Source organism: Acromyrmex echinatior, chromosome 9, assembly GCF_024713525.1.
Source record: "Acromyrmex echinatior isolate Ae372 chromosome 9, ASM2471352v2, whole genome shotgun sequence".
Taxonomy (NCBI): domain Eukaryota; kingdom Metazoa; phylum Arthropoda; class Insecta; order Hymenoptera; family Formicidae; genus Acromyrmex; species Acromyrmex echinatior.
The window spans coordinates 865,472-879,748 of record NC_141860.1 but is presented as its reverse complement, the minus strand read 5'-3'; the positions used below and the strand labels follow the sequence as shown (position 1 = coordinate 879,748).

Below are 14,277 nucleotides of genomic sequence, written 5' to 3'. Positions count from 1 at the left end.
AAGCTTAACCAACCCGCTCATCGTAATCAGCGACCCAAAAAACCTACTGGGACCAGTCCGCTTCCAGAGTATCCTTTTAGATCAAATGTTGACCTGTGTTATCTGCACATAGCTTGCAAGCTTCCAAGAGAAAACAGAAATCTATAAAAACAATGGTTATGATTACACTGTGCATTTAGTCCAGTGTTAGGTAGTATCTCTATACATGTATAGAGATACATTTTGTTTATCTAATCTATGAGATACATTCAAATTTGAGTATTTATCTGTATCTAGATAAAAAAACATAATATTTGAACTGATTTTCAGATGCATTTTTCAGATACATTACCTCAGCATAGTCATAATTCCATTTGTTTAAAGAGCCGTGCGCTCAAGAGTGCGAGTCCTCTCGCAAATTAGGAGCGCTCCAAGCGCAGCAAACGCGAGCGCCAATTCCGCATGACGTAGCGGGAGGATGCAGTGAATCATGGAGCACCTGCCGACGGTGTTCCTATGCAATTCAAACTGTAGCAGCAGTGATCACAACCTCGCTAATCTAACGACGCCGACATTCGAAAGATCGTAATGACGACATATCCGGTGCTAGAAAAGTCTGGATCTTTCCAGAAGGCGCCTATGAAACCAGGCAAAAATTGTCACCCCTCCTCCCTCGTCCTTCGAGTCTCTCGCTTTAGCAATTGTTACTGAACTATCGCTCCTCACGGATAACAGTAGGTGTACGAAGTTAACATTGTATAATAAAGTTCTCAAATATCTCACGCCAAGTTCTCCTTTATTACACCTCATCATATCTTGTGACATCAGTACACGATCCTCTCTAACGAGTAACGATTTCGATCACCATTTTATGCGTGATTGTTGATTGATTCCATTCTGCAGAAAAAAAAGCAGCTTTGCTTTTACAAAATTCTATAACATGATTAGTCTTTCCTTTAATTTCACTAGGATCTAAATGCAAATCAGTCATATTAAAGAATTTTACAGTTATACAGTTATGCTTTTTCTACTCAACGCAGCCAGTGATCTTAGATTGTAAAATTTCTAACGCATGTATAGTTAAGTTGGAAACACAATGCTTGAAGCATTTTTAATTTGTAAAACTATGATGAATAATATCGTCTTATAATTCTTATCCTAAATCGTTTTATAATTATAAGTTTTTTATTATCTATATAAATTATTCAATTATCTATATAAATATAACAGAAATGAATAAATGAATGATTCATTTAATATAACTAATACTTTTTTTTATACATTATCATTATTACAATAAAATTAATTTAAGAGATCTGAAATGTATTAAATATCTGAAGATATTTTCAAAATATCTGATATCTGTACCTATATACATCTTAATATATGTATCTATATCTGTATTTTTAAATAAATTTTCGTGTATGTAACTATATTTAGATAAATGTTAATCTTACCCATCACTGTCCGTGACCCTAATGGGCCGTTCTTGTTTAACCTATAGGTTAAACAAAGACACTTTTATTGTGTCTTACTTACATATATTGTACTTCACATATATTGTCAAGATCATGATTCTGAATGATCATCGGAAAATTAGCAGTCGGCCGTTGTTCGTTAAAAATTAAACATAATCCACGGGCGAGGCAAATGACGATGACGTCGATTAACAGTAATGACAATGACGAATTTCTTAAAATTTTTAAACAAAATTTGGAGCTTGTTGCAATATCTACGTTCGTAGGGTACATAGAAAAAAATAAAAATACTCATTATGTACCTAATTTGAATACAAGCTATCGATTGAACTGTGACGTGCCAATTTTATCAGTCACTATTGGCGGTATTTCCGCGGGGGTCTTGCATCCTTCCGGCTCGGAGAGCGAACACATGTACGGGCGCACATACAACCGTGTGCAGATTCAATTGTCTGATTTCGCTTTGTTCCTTCACTGCAAATTTTAATTTTTTTGCTAATCGTCTCGTATTTGGACTTGTCGTCAATGAACCGTGCTCAGTGGTTAGAATATTATTTTGATAATTCGTTGTCTCACCCACTAACGGACGAAGGAAGACCACCGGGCAGAAGCCGGACGGAAACACGGGGGTTGCTGAGAGCTGCCTCACCAAGGAACACGGATGCGCAGATCGTATAATTCTGTATATTTCCTGTCACGCGGCCATCAAAACTTGGCAATATCGGGCCTCAATTATAGGAACTATAAGAGAGAGAGAAAAAGAAAAAACTCCACGTATACTGGGTGGTCCCTTATGGGAGGATGATGTCCCTTAAAGACAAAGGTTTACCCGTGCAGAACTGATAGAGGTGCCCTGAATCCGAGCCGGCCCGAATAGAAGAGAGCCGTCGAGAGCAAAAGAGCCTATATTATTATCATATTTCGCGCCTTGGAGCATGAGGATTCGCGACCCGCGAAGGACCCGCGAGGAGCAGTAGGATTCGCAGCGCCGCGTAGCTGATAAAGACCAATCGACGCATGACAAAGCTCCACAAGGAATAAAGGGGGAAGGCCGAACGGCTTGCGTAGATTCGCGGAAAAATCCCGGCCGACACTCGTACTATGGTCGAATCAAGGGAGAGGACGTACGATCCCCTTAGAGCGTGATAACGAGCGAAAGTGATCTACGGATATCGGAAGGATCGAGGAACAGCGTCGGTGAGACTAACATATCCTGCTTGTAAAGCCACCGATTGCGAGATTCTGAGTGCCGGAAGGGTCGCGCATTAAAGTTCGAGATTTCGGAAAGTTGGTATCATGGCAGCCGCGTAATTCGAGCATTTGCGAGCCACATGCCACTCGCCCCTACCCCTTCGGAGAGATAAAGATTGTCGAGCGACGCTCGTCTTTGCCAATCGAGTCAATTGTATGGTATTATCGAGTTAATTCTATTGCGTATCGTTTTATGGCATATCGTCGAGTCAATTCTTTGATGTAATTTCGAGTCAACGTGTCCACCGATTGCGATGTAGAGTAACGATAAGGTCCGCGTATAGAAAATGGTTGCATGCAGAGCCGAGGTGATCTATCTCGCTAATTTTTCTTGCGGAATCTTCTTTCTGTGCGAGCTTAAATCTTGTCTCTATGGTCAACCCGGACAAAGTAGACTCTAGTTTTGGTCGTCGCAGAGACCGACAGATTAACCGCGAGCGATTACAAATACCTATATGAAAGAACGCCTCGAAATATATTTGTTACTCAATTGCATTAAATTTTGTGTCATTATTGCAGCATATTATCTCTCTCCTCCGATATGCCCCGCCGATAGCGAACCTCTCTTGTCGCCGTCGCGAGTTGCAATCGCATGAGTCTGACGAATTAAGTGACAATTAATGAAAGAGGAGCACGCTCTTTGTCTGGTGTCCAACTTGAGCTTGTAAAAGAGTGGATATTACACCTGGATGGATGATTCTGAATCTCGGATGATGATTCTGAAACCAGCAAGACCGCGCGTCAGTCGAAATGATGCTCACTTCAGTAAACATTTGACTCACTCGTGCGCGTAGCGATTCTCCGAACTGAAGAATATTTGAATAAAATTTATCAGCATGGAAAACGGTAGAAATGTTCATGATAAAATCGTATATGGCTAATAGAGTGAAAAATGTGATTATTAATGCTGAGCAAGACAAAACAACATCTTTCGCTCTCAAAACAAGATATAATTAATGGGCTGAAAATTTGTGGTCAAATTTTATACAAATTACAACTGGCTGAAAAAATGGAAAGTTTCAAATTTTCTAAAAGAGCAGAGATTATTGGAAAAAAAATTGCGGAATTTGTGACAGAAATAATTCGTGATTTTCATTTTGAAAAAGATGAAGAATTACTTTTGGCGGAAGAATGCATCACACAAGAAGATATTAAAACAAATAATTCTATAATATTTCATTGCCAATTTATTATACTGTACAAATATCAATTATAAATATCAATTATTGTAATTTTTAGAATACGTAATTAGCAAATATATTATAAAATTAATTAATAATTTATATAATACATTTCAAATAAATTAATATCAAATAGGCAATTATTTTGAGTAATAATTCATTAAGTCAATTATCAGTCTAATAAATTGGTGATGAAATATTAGAAGCGTGTTAATATCTTCTTGTGTGATGCATTCTTCCACCAAAAATAATTCTTCATCTTCTTCGAAATGAAAATCATGAATCAAATTCTGCAATTTTCTTTCCAATAATTTCTACTCTTTCAGAAAACTTGGAACTTTTCACTTTTTCAGCCAGTTGTAGTTTGTATAAAAAATTTAACTACAAATTTTCACCTATCACTTATATAATATCTTATTTTGAGAGCGAAAAATATTGTTTTGTCTTGCTCGGCATCAATAATCGCATTTTCCACTCTATTGACATATACGATTTCATCATGAACATTTCTATCGTTTTCCATATTGGTAATTTTATTGAAATATTCTTCAGTTCGAAGAATCACTACGCGCGCGAGTCAAATGCTTATTGAAGTGAGCAACATTTCGACTGGCGCGCGGTCTACTTGTTGCATTCAGAATCATCCACCTAGGTGTAATTTTATCCTTAACATTCGGTGAAATAAAATAAAATTTATAAAGATATTAAGATTTTCTTACAGTTACACAGTATTCAAATTATTACAATAATTATTTAAAAAATTGATTTCTTCGAAATTATGGGTCAATGGATAAAATAACGAAACACGTATTTTATTTCGCTCAAGAACAGTCTGTAAAAAACGCATCAAAATCCCCAACACCGTTATCTGGTGTTCCCTTTGTAAAATACCGATGAGCATCAATACAATTAAGATTCTTGAATACTCATTTCAGTCATATTGAATCGTGATGTTACAAGCAAGAAATGACACGTTGATTTTCCTTACATGTTATTTGTAAATAAGTGCAATTTGGATAAAACGAAACAAGATTGCTGTAATACTTTTGTAAAAAGCCGAAACTATTTGTATCTGTTTGAACTCTGACAATCAGTAAATAGTAGAAAAACATTCGTGAAACATGCTGTGCATGTGTATTGAGTAAACATTAGTAAACTTACTTTATGTGTCTTTTATGATTAGAGCCCGGATTATTCGCCGATCGACATACCGATTCAAGTTGACTATAGCGTGTTCCTTAAGAATCTCCCCATTGCCATTCGCCCGAAGCAGTGGCAAGCAACGGCGCCACAGCAGTAGAGGATGAGATGTAGTGAGAGAACTAGCTAGCCGTTAATGCAGAATCTTTTCCGGGCTTTAATCCGGGCTCTATTTATGATTATTATACTCCATCATAAGACTATCTAAAGGAGATATTATATAATAATTTTAGAAGTGCTTAGTTTTAGAAGTGTTTTAAATTTTATTATTCTGTTTTATTCAATTTGTCTTTATTTACAAATGGCATGCAAGAAAAATCAACGCACTTCTAACGTCACAATTCAATATGACTGAGATGATATTCAGGAGTCTTAAATTGCTTATCAATTTGATTTGTAACATTACTACTAATTTTGTGAGAATTGCATTTCAATGAAAATAAATTCAGCGCATAGTTCGAAAGAATGAATATGTATAAATTCACAGAATTATTTCAATAAAAATAAAGATACAGCTTGATCGTTTAAGGTCTGTATTTCCAATTCGTTGTGTAGTCGCATTCTATCATTCTTATAAGACACTGTATAAATTGTTGTACAGGGTTGGCCATATTCGACAGAAAGATGTTTTTTTTTCAATCATGGGAAAAAACACATTTTTTGCTGTTCATTTTAAAAATCATTTAATAGGGTTCAAGGAGATTTCCGTCGAATATGGCCAACCCTGTATAATATTATTTTTTTATACTATATACGTGTATGTTATACATCTGTATCGTCTAATTAATTGAATTCTTAAATTTGCATAGATTTTTTTACAATTATATTAAATATTTTTTAATTATATTTTCAATGAACCAGTTAGCCGTAAATTGCAAATGATCACCAGGTAGCGAAATAAAATAGATTTTACCAGCGTTTTCCATTGCACGTAATCCGAGCCAATCCTATAAAAATTATGAATCGATAATATATGCATGACTATATATGAATAACTATGTTTTGAAATCAATCGCGCGAGTGCATACCTGTTGATACAGCTCACTTTGCTGCAACTTCTGTATTTCTTCCGCTTGACCAGGTTTGTAAAATCCAAACCATTCTGTCTCTATTGGTTCGACCATTGTATCATTCTCAAATTTAACGAGAACTAAAGCTTGAAGTTTTTGAAGATTGTTTTTATATTCCTGTTACAATACAATAGATATAAATAATAAAAATATTAATTCTTTAATAATATAATTTTTATTTTTCTGCTTCAAAATTTAATATCATTCTATATCACATGCAATATCTGAGTATAAAGTTACAGTCAGTATTTTTTATTCATAATATAAAACGTATCGTAATATATTATAATATATAAATCGTATATTGATTGAAACTAGTAAATACATTTTTATATTACAATTAAAAATTCTAATGTATATGATAACACTTACTATGTTATTAATATTTTCATTATTGATTTCGGCAAGGAAAAGATTTTTTTTTTTATATTCATCTTCTTGCAAAGGATCATGCCAATAAGAAGCTTGTATCAGCGAATTTTGTACGTACCTAAGAAAAAATTTAAAATAATGCAAAAACAAAGAGAGTTTCCATTAATACTGCTTAATTCAAAGATCACGAGAGTAAGTACCACAAGTATGCACCGAGATGAAGCATACGACGCATGTAATTGCACAATCGAGATGAGTCTGAGCACTTTGGTAAGCCGAAAACACCTTGATGCTGACCGCCTAAAGATACCAAATTCAGCATTGGTGGATTAGGACATCTTTGAGCTACTGCTCTTCTAAAATAGAGAACGACATTGCATACAAAAAATTGATATGGATAAAATAATTAAATAATTAATAAAAAAATTTACAGAAATTGAGCCCCTTGAGAGAAACCAATGGCATTATATCCATTTTGAAGTTTTGTATTTTGCGATATTTGCTCACACACATGCTTTATTTGCTCATTAATATTTCCAAAATAGCCATTCTCAACATCCTATAAGAAAAGATGTTACGTCTTAATTCTGCACTAAAATACTATTATACAAAATGAAATAATAGCGTAAAATACTACAAAATGAAATAATAGCGTAAAATTGCAACGCAAATAACATAGGCTGACAAAATTTAGGGGGGGTCTTGTGTTTTGAACTTTTAAAGATGTTTCTGTAGGATTTTGATGTGCTGAAAACGACTACATTGTCCATTTTTCCATCATCCTCCATTTGTTAAATATGCAGAAACCATTTTTTCCGGAAATAGTTTTTTATTAATTTTGTCTGGCTAAACAAAAAATGATATCGAGGTCTTTTATGGCATTTGACTCAGCAATGTTCCAACAATATTAAAAATATTTTTTCGATGCTTATAAAAATGTTTTATGCAAACCGCAAACAAAAAAACTTTAGAAAAATCGTAAAAAATCAAAAAAAATTGACAAATTTTGAAATATAAAATCAAATAATTCGAAAGAAAAAAATTGTAAAAAATATCTGACAATTTATATTTATAGCTGTATGTTTAAATCTTTTTTGAAAAACTAATTTCCAATCACTTGTTCAGAAGTTATTGAATTTAAAGTGTCAAAGCAGCCCATGTATAGTCCTTTTTCGCTGATTTCAAATCTGAAATAAAAAATGTGCAATTCAAAATGGCGGATTCAATATAAAGGACAAGGATTTTTAAAAATCCGTACATAAAAATCAATATCTGGTTTGTAAGTCTCTGATTACTGTAATCACAATTGAAAGTAGCAAATCCAATGGCGATGAATAGTAAATGTACACGAAACGGTGATTTTAGCGTTATCCTTATTATACAATAATAAGATAATATTTCCACGTGATACAGGATGAATAATGCTAAAATTATTGTCAGATATGTGTCAGATTCGAGAGAATATCGCGCATTATAGGTGACGCGCGGGCTGCTTTGACACTTTAAATTCAATAACTTCTGAACAAGTGATTGGAAATTAATTTTTCAAAAAAGATTTAAACTAGAAACATATAGCTATAAATATAAATTGTCAGATATTTTTTACAATTTTTTTCTTTCGAATTATAATATTTGATTTTATATTTCAAAATTTGTCAATTTTTTCGGTTTTTTATGATTTTTCTAAAGTTTTTTTGTTTGCGGTTTGCATAAAACATTTTTATAAGCATCGAAAAAATATTTAGTATTGTTGGAATATTTCTAAGTTAAATGTCACAAAACAGATTTCGATATCATTTTTTGTTTAGCCGGAAAAAACTATTTTTGCGATTATTTAAAAAATGGAGGATAATGGAAAAAACTGACAACATAGTTTTTCCAGTAGTCGCTTTTAGCGCATCAAAATCCTACAGAAACATCTTTCAAAATTCAAAGCACAAGATCCCCTCTCCCTAAATTTTGTCGACCTGTCTAATATATGATTACCAGATAGCAGCATCAGTGTTGTGTAGTATCTAAGTATAAGTACGTAGATATTTAATATGTTTATACGGCTCGATTTATGTTGAAGTTACAACATAACATGTAATAAAACTGGCCAATCATAGCTATTCTTCTGAAGAATGGAATGATTGTGATTGACCTGTTATAACATTGATATTATACAATACAAAATCTAATGCAAATCAATCAAAAACGAGCGAGTAAATTAAAATGTTATATTGATCGAAGATTAATATTTAATGAATATTAGAATTAAGCGAAACTAGTTTCAACTTCATATAGTCTTCATTACAGTCGCATAAAATTACCATTTAAAACATTGCCAATTTAATTAAAAACAATATAAATGGAGGAGTCATAGAAGTTATAATTACATCCAGTGATGCAGTCAATAATATTTCGCAAAAATTGTATATGATAAAAACTAAGTAAAAGTTAAACTAATTTTACTTAATCTTAATGTATTATACATTAATCTTTAATCAATATAACATCTTAATTTATTCGTTCGTCTTTGGCCGATTTATTAGATTTCGTATTGTACTTCAATAACGAGCAAATTATTATTATTTATTATTGTTATAACTTCGATGTAAATCGAGCTGTATAAACGTAGTCTACTATAACTAGGTATAAATTTATATACCTAGAGAAACGTCACAGACTTTTATTAACATTAGACTGTTAACTTGTCCCTTTAACTTGTCAAAACATGTATATGCATACTACATGCGTAGAATAAGTACATTTGCATATTACGCATGCTTTCTATATACTTTGGAACTAATCCATAGTGTGGTCAGTTTGCAAGCGTCTCTCTCTAAATCTCGATCCGTCTCTTTCTCTGAATGTCGCGTGAGAGAACAAAGGTACCAACTATGAAACGCAAAGCATGAGGCGGTATTCATAGTCTGTTTTTATTTTAAAACTGTATTAAATAATGTCTTAAGATGCTAATACAGTCTTTATAGTCAGACTTATGATATCTTAAGACTGTACTTAAGACAGTTTTAAATGTAAGAATCGACTATGAATATCGATCTGCTTTGTGTCGTGAAATTGATACTGAATCTTTCCTTGTTTAACACACTTTATGTTTCTCTTTTTATAAGAAAAAGAAACATAAAGTGTGTTTCTCTTTCTAAGCGAAGCAAATTGATATTCATAGTCAATTCTTACATTACGCAAAAACGTTGGATCATCTAATCTGTTGGTATCTCTTTTCTGTTTATACAGTCTTATTTTGCACATCAACTACGCGCACATGATATAAGAAGACAAAGTATATCATTCCCGAGAATGCGCAATAAAAAAGTGAATTGAGGCTAAAATTTAATTGACTATTCTAATATGCCAGCGCCTAGGCAGGAAAGTGCACAGAGGCCAAAATTTGATTGGTTGTTTCCAGTATTGCTATCGACATTATGCATAATGGTACACCTTGTATTCTTACATCATGTACGCGTAACACTTTTACGTAAGAAAAAGTGAGGAGTTAGCAGTCTAATATAGTAATGGAAGTTTGCGGCTACTTTTTTTCTGGTCTATATCTATACCTGCAGTGGGCATTATTTCTTATAAACTAGTATCTATACTTAGATACATTTTAGTTTTAGATGATACTTTCCTGCACTAAGACAACTTTGTAATTGCCACAAATTTGTATTACATTTCGAAATCATCCTATTTAAAAGATCAATCTCGAATTAGCATTGATATTTTTTAGCCAATTTATTACATCAGGTCGAAGTATTACACATATTTTGTTATTTTGATTGCGATTTCTATTTCGACTTTATTTGATTTGACATTGGCTGCGTTCAGCAGAGAAAACTAATCAGTTAACGCTTAGTGATTCTTCAACATAATTGGTTCCTATTCTTAGATCCAGTAAAGAACTAAAGGCAAGAATCAGGGCTTGGTCTTATTTCAAATAAATTTATTTAAAATATATATTTTAAATAAACAAAAAATTAAAAAGTTATTTAATATTATTTTAAATAACTTCTTCTGACCCCTATTTCTTATTTAATATTTTAAATAAGTTTCTGGAACCTATTTTATATTTTTTATTTTAAATAAATTATATCAATTACCGATCCGTCAGTAAAAGTGACGATGAGTAATTATATAAATTATAGTATATTTATGATGAAGTATAGCATGGGGTACAAAATATGCCCACATATGATCCGTTTCAATTTTCCACCTGTGATTCGCGAAGGGTTAATATTATTAAATATTAATTACAGCTTATAGTTAAAAAAAAACTGAAACGTTATACTTATAAATGTATATTCACATATTCAAAAAAATAAAATCATAAAAAAAAAATAGAAAATAAGCTCGTGAATGCAACGCAATATAATCCATAAGTCAAGGCTTTTATTAAGCCTTGAGTTGTTAAAAATCATTAAAATATTTTGTATTTATTATTTGAAACATTTATTTAAAGTACATATTTCTTATTTTATATTTTAATTAAATTTTCAAAATCAATTTCTTATTTAAAATAAAAAATTGCCTTCGAAAACTTATTTAAAATAAAAAACAAGTTATTTTTCTATTTTAAATAAAAGTTATTCTATATTTTAAATAATTTCTTGTGATCTTTTTCTTATTTAATATAATATTTTTAATAAGTTTTTGGAACCTATTTTATATTTTTTATTTTAAATAAATCGTATCAGTTATTTTACCGAGCTCTGGCAAGAACCAATCATATTAAAGAATCACTAAGCGTTAACTGATTAGTTTTCTCTGCTGAACAGTTGAATGAGCGCTCATGTATTTTTCCAGATGTAAAATGCTGATTGGATGATCTAAAAGACTACATCAATAACAGCTTACTCAACTGTTGAGGTCGCAACCATTAAAAACCGTTATGTAAATTATAACTAATAATGACCTAAAAAATTTAAGTCGAAATGTTTACGATTTTTTTATGTTATCATTCTAATAAATTTATTTACATCCTCAGATACTGTATTGGCTATTTATAGGCATTTCTTTTTAATATTAGGTACTTTTTTTTAATATTTAATTATTATTACATTAATAAAACATTAGACGTTTCGGCCACAATCTGGCCATCTTCAGTAAATTCACAAATATTCTTAAAACGCAAAATTACATATAATTGATATTAAATTCAGCCGTCGTGTAATATAACTATATATAAACGTGTTCTTTCATTTTGTGAAGGTGCAACAATGTTGCAGCGCCAATTGTCATATTGTGAATTATGTAGAACAAGAATTTCCAGATTCTAATTTAAAAAAAAAATTAACCTATCATTAATATCTTCTAGTCGAATTGTATGAGAATTGAATCATTTTCTGTTTTACAGAAAAAATGATAAATCTTAAACACTTCCTTTACATAGATGGAAATTCGTCATGACATTGTGTATTATTATTTGTTATCATATATGTTACCATTATTTATATATATGTGTCAAAAGTTTAGTTGTTCTAGAATTATTTATTAAGTGTGAAAGAGATCTTTCTTTAGAAAAGGCAGATAAACATCGGACAAATCTTCAATGTCACTTTGCTTATTGATACTACTTATTTGGCTTTTTATGTATATCATTTCAGAAATTCTTCACACTTAATAAATAATTATAATATATACTTTTTTTAAATAATTATATACTTTTTATATTTTAATTATATACTTTTTTTTAAGATACATATAAGATATCTGTACCTTTATCTAGATATTTTATTTTTCTAGTTCCTGTATCTGTACCTAAGCACTGAAAATAGAATACCTTGCACAACACTGAGCAGCATGGAATTTCGTGTAAAAAAGCTTATATGCCAAAAAAAGAATTAAGACAAACAAATTAAGTATAAATAAGTAAATATTTAAAGGAAGAGTAGGACAGAATAAAGATATAAAATAAATATTATATTTATATAGAATATTTTTTCAAATGCTTTTAAAATTGTTAATAATTGTTCAACCTCTATCTCATTGTTTCCAATACGTATGGAATGGACATAAACTCCAGGAATTTCATCTTGAAGAATCTGTTGTATTTTTCCAAGACTAAAAGAGAAACAACAACTATCACCTGCAAAAGATATGCTTTTATTTTTATAACAAAAGGAAGTAAAAGAATGAATAATTGAAAATTAGAAAATAAATGTATCATGCTACTATTAGGTGTTGGAATTAATTCGTAGCGTTTTTAATGAAAGAATGTTATTTATTTCACATGAGCATTAAAAAATACATTAATGAAAGTACTTCCCATCACTTGTAAAACGCTACGAATTAATTCCAACACCTAATAGTTAAAAGAAAAAAAATTTTAATCTCATGTTTGTAGACAAGTATTATTAATGCATATAGTACGTATTTCCTAAAAAGGTAAATACAGAAATTATAAATTTGGAAGTTTTGAGCTAAATAAATATTAAATTAAAGGAAAGAGTATCTTCGTAAAAGCAAAATATAAGATCTTTCTTTATTATAACATATAGTTTTCGAGCTAACTAGGCTAAGATATTTATCTGCTTATAATTATAAACTTCTATCTCTATAAATCTTTATGTTTAAATATTATATTAAGGACATCACACTTACATGCATAAACACTGATGAATACAATGTACAGTTCTTAACAAGTTTTTAAATCAATTACAAAAATATTCCTTAAAGTAAATTAAATTTAATTTAATTCGATGACTACATAAAGATATTAGTTGTGAAGAATATTGCAACACGATTACCCATACAGTTAACATAGTGAAAATTATATCACGTAATATCTCGGAGGGAAAATATGCAAGAAAGGCGTTTAGAAATAAATGAAATATTATTTAGGCAATCAAAGAGACATACCCATTCCATGCCAGAGTACCACTGGCACCGGCGAACCGTCGGTGGATTTTATGCCCTCCTCGCGTAAACAATCGGCATTCGCGCAAAAAAGTATCACGGCGATAAAAATACAAATATGATTTATCGTTGGCTCTCTCGCGACGCGAACCATGTTAACCGTCAACCACGCTTATATTTAAGCAACTAACACAACCGACACATCGCAATACTTTTTGCAACACCGTTAATTGTCGGACATGGACACAGCTGAGCGCAGTGGAGAGCGCCATTCAGTGCGCACATGTGAAAACATTTTTTTTGTCATATTTAACGGCGATCGATGCGCCACAAGGCCGCATTAGAAAGTTCAGACTGTGACGCTCGATAATTTAGATTTCTTTATGGAATTTTATAACAATTCGGCTGATGGGAATAGAGACCTTTTAATCAGAGTCGCAACATGAGAAGCAGACTTTATCCCAGTCAGAAATAGTTCCTCGAAAAGACGTCGTTTCGACGTCGTTTGGAAAAGTTGTCGATTCGAAATTTCCATCGAAATTTCAACATTTTTCGAGTGATAAAAAATTACATATGTAGAGAATGCAATGAGAGTTTGATACATTTTTATTTTTGATATAAATATGTGATAAATATTTGGGATAAATATGTGTAATCTTATATTTTAAATATTTTCGTTCAAAAGTCGAATTGACATTTTTGTCGATTTCATTTCAACAATTGCAATATCGTTCTAATCATAAAAGCTTTCTCAAAATTTTTCAGAATTTATAAATAATTTTATAACTTTTTAGAAAATTGTGGAATTTTTTTATACGAATCGGAACATTTTTTACAACTGTCGATAAAGTCTACAGCTTTTTTTCTAGTAATTCTTTGTATCTTATTTTA

At 31.3% G+C, this 14,277-nt stretch overlaps 1 protein-coding gene and 1 long non-coding RNA gene across 2 annotated transcripts; one reads left to right on the top strand and one right to left on the bottom strand.

Moving 5' to 3' along the window:
* Window positions 1-5,605: 5,605 nt before the first annotated feature.
* On the bottom strand, window positions 5,606-13,701 carry Ppt1 (Palmitoyl-protein thioesterase 1). Its single transcript, XM_011051271.2, has 7 exons — window positions 13,390-13,701; window positions 12,507-12,616; window positions 6,963-7,090; window positions 6,732-6,887; window positions 6,532-6,649; window positions 6,118-6,276; window positions 5,606-6,036 (listed from the first exon to the last, which is right to left on the bottom strand). Exons 1-7 carry the CDS (start codon window positions 13,538-13,540, stop codon window positions 5,911-5,913), a joined length of 948 nt encoding a protein of 315 aa, XP_011049573.1. The 5' UTR covers window positions 13,541-13,701; the 3' UTR covers window positions 5,606-5,910.
* LOC147908463 (uncharacterized) lies at window positions 7,097-11,516 on the top strand. The gene is made up of 2 exons (XR_015546235.1): window positions 7,097-9,969; window positions 11,335-11,516. It is a non-coding gene; the product is annotated as an uncharacterized LOC147908463 (long non-coding RNA).
* Window positions 13,702-14,277: the final 576 nt, after the last annotated feature.

Excerpts from the sequence above, each read along its gene's own strand:
- Ppt1 (XM_011051271.2), bottom strand. The coding sequence starts at position 13,540 with ATGGTTCGCGTCGCGAGAGAGCCAACGATAAATCATATTTGTATTTTT. Across the intron at positions 6,277-6,531 it reads ATGAAAATATTAATAACATA|GAATATAAAAACAATCTTCA; the intron begins GTAAGTGTTATC and ends GTATTGTAACAG. Across the intron at positions 6,037-6,117 it reads AAAGTGAGCTGTATCAACAG|GATTGGCTCGGATTACGTGC; the intron begins GTATGCACTCGC and ends TAATTTTTATAG.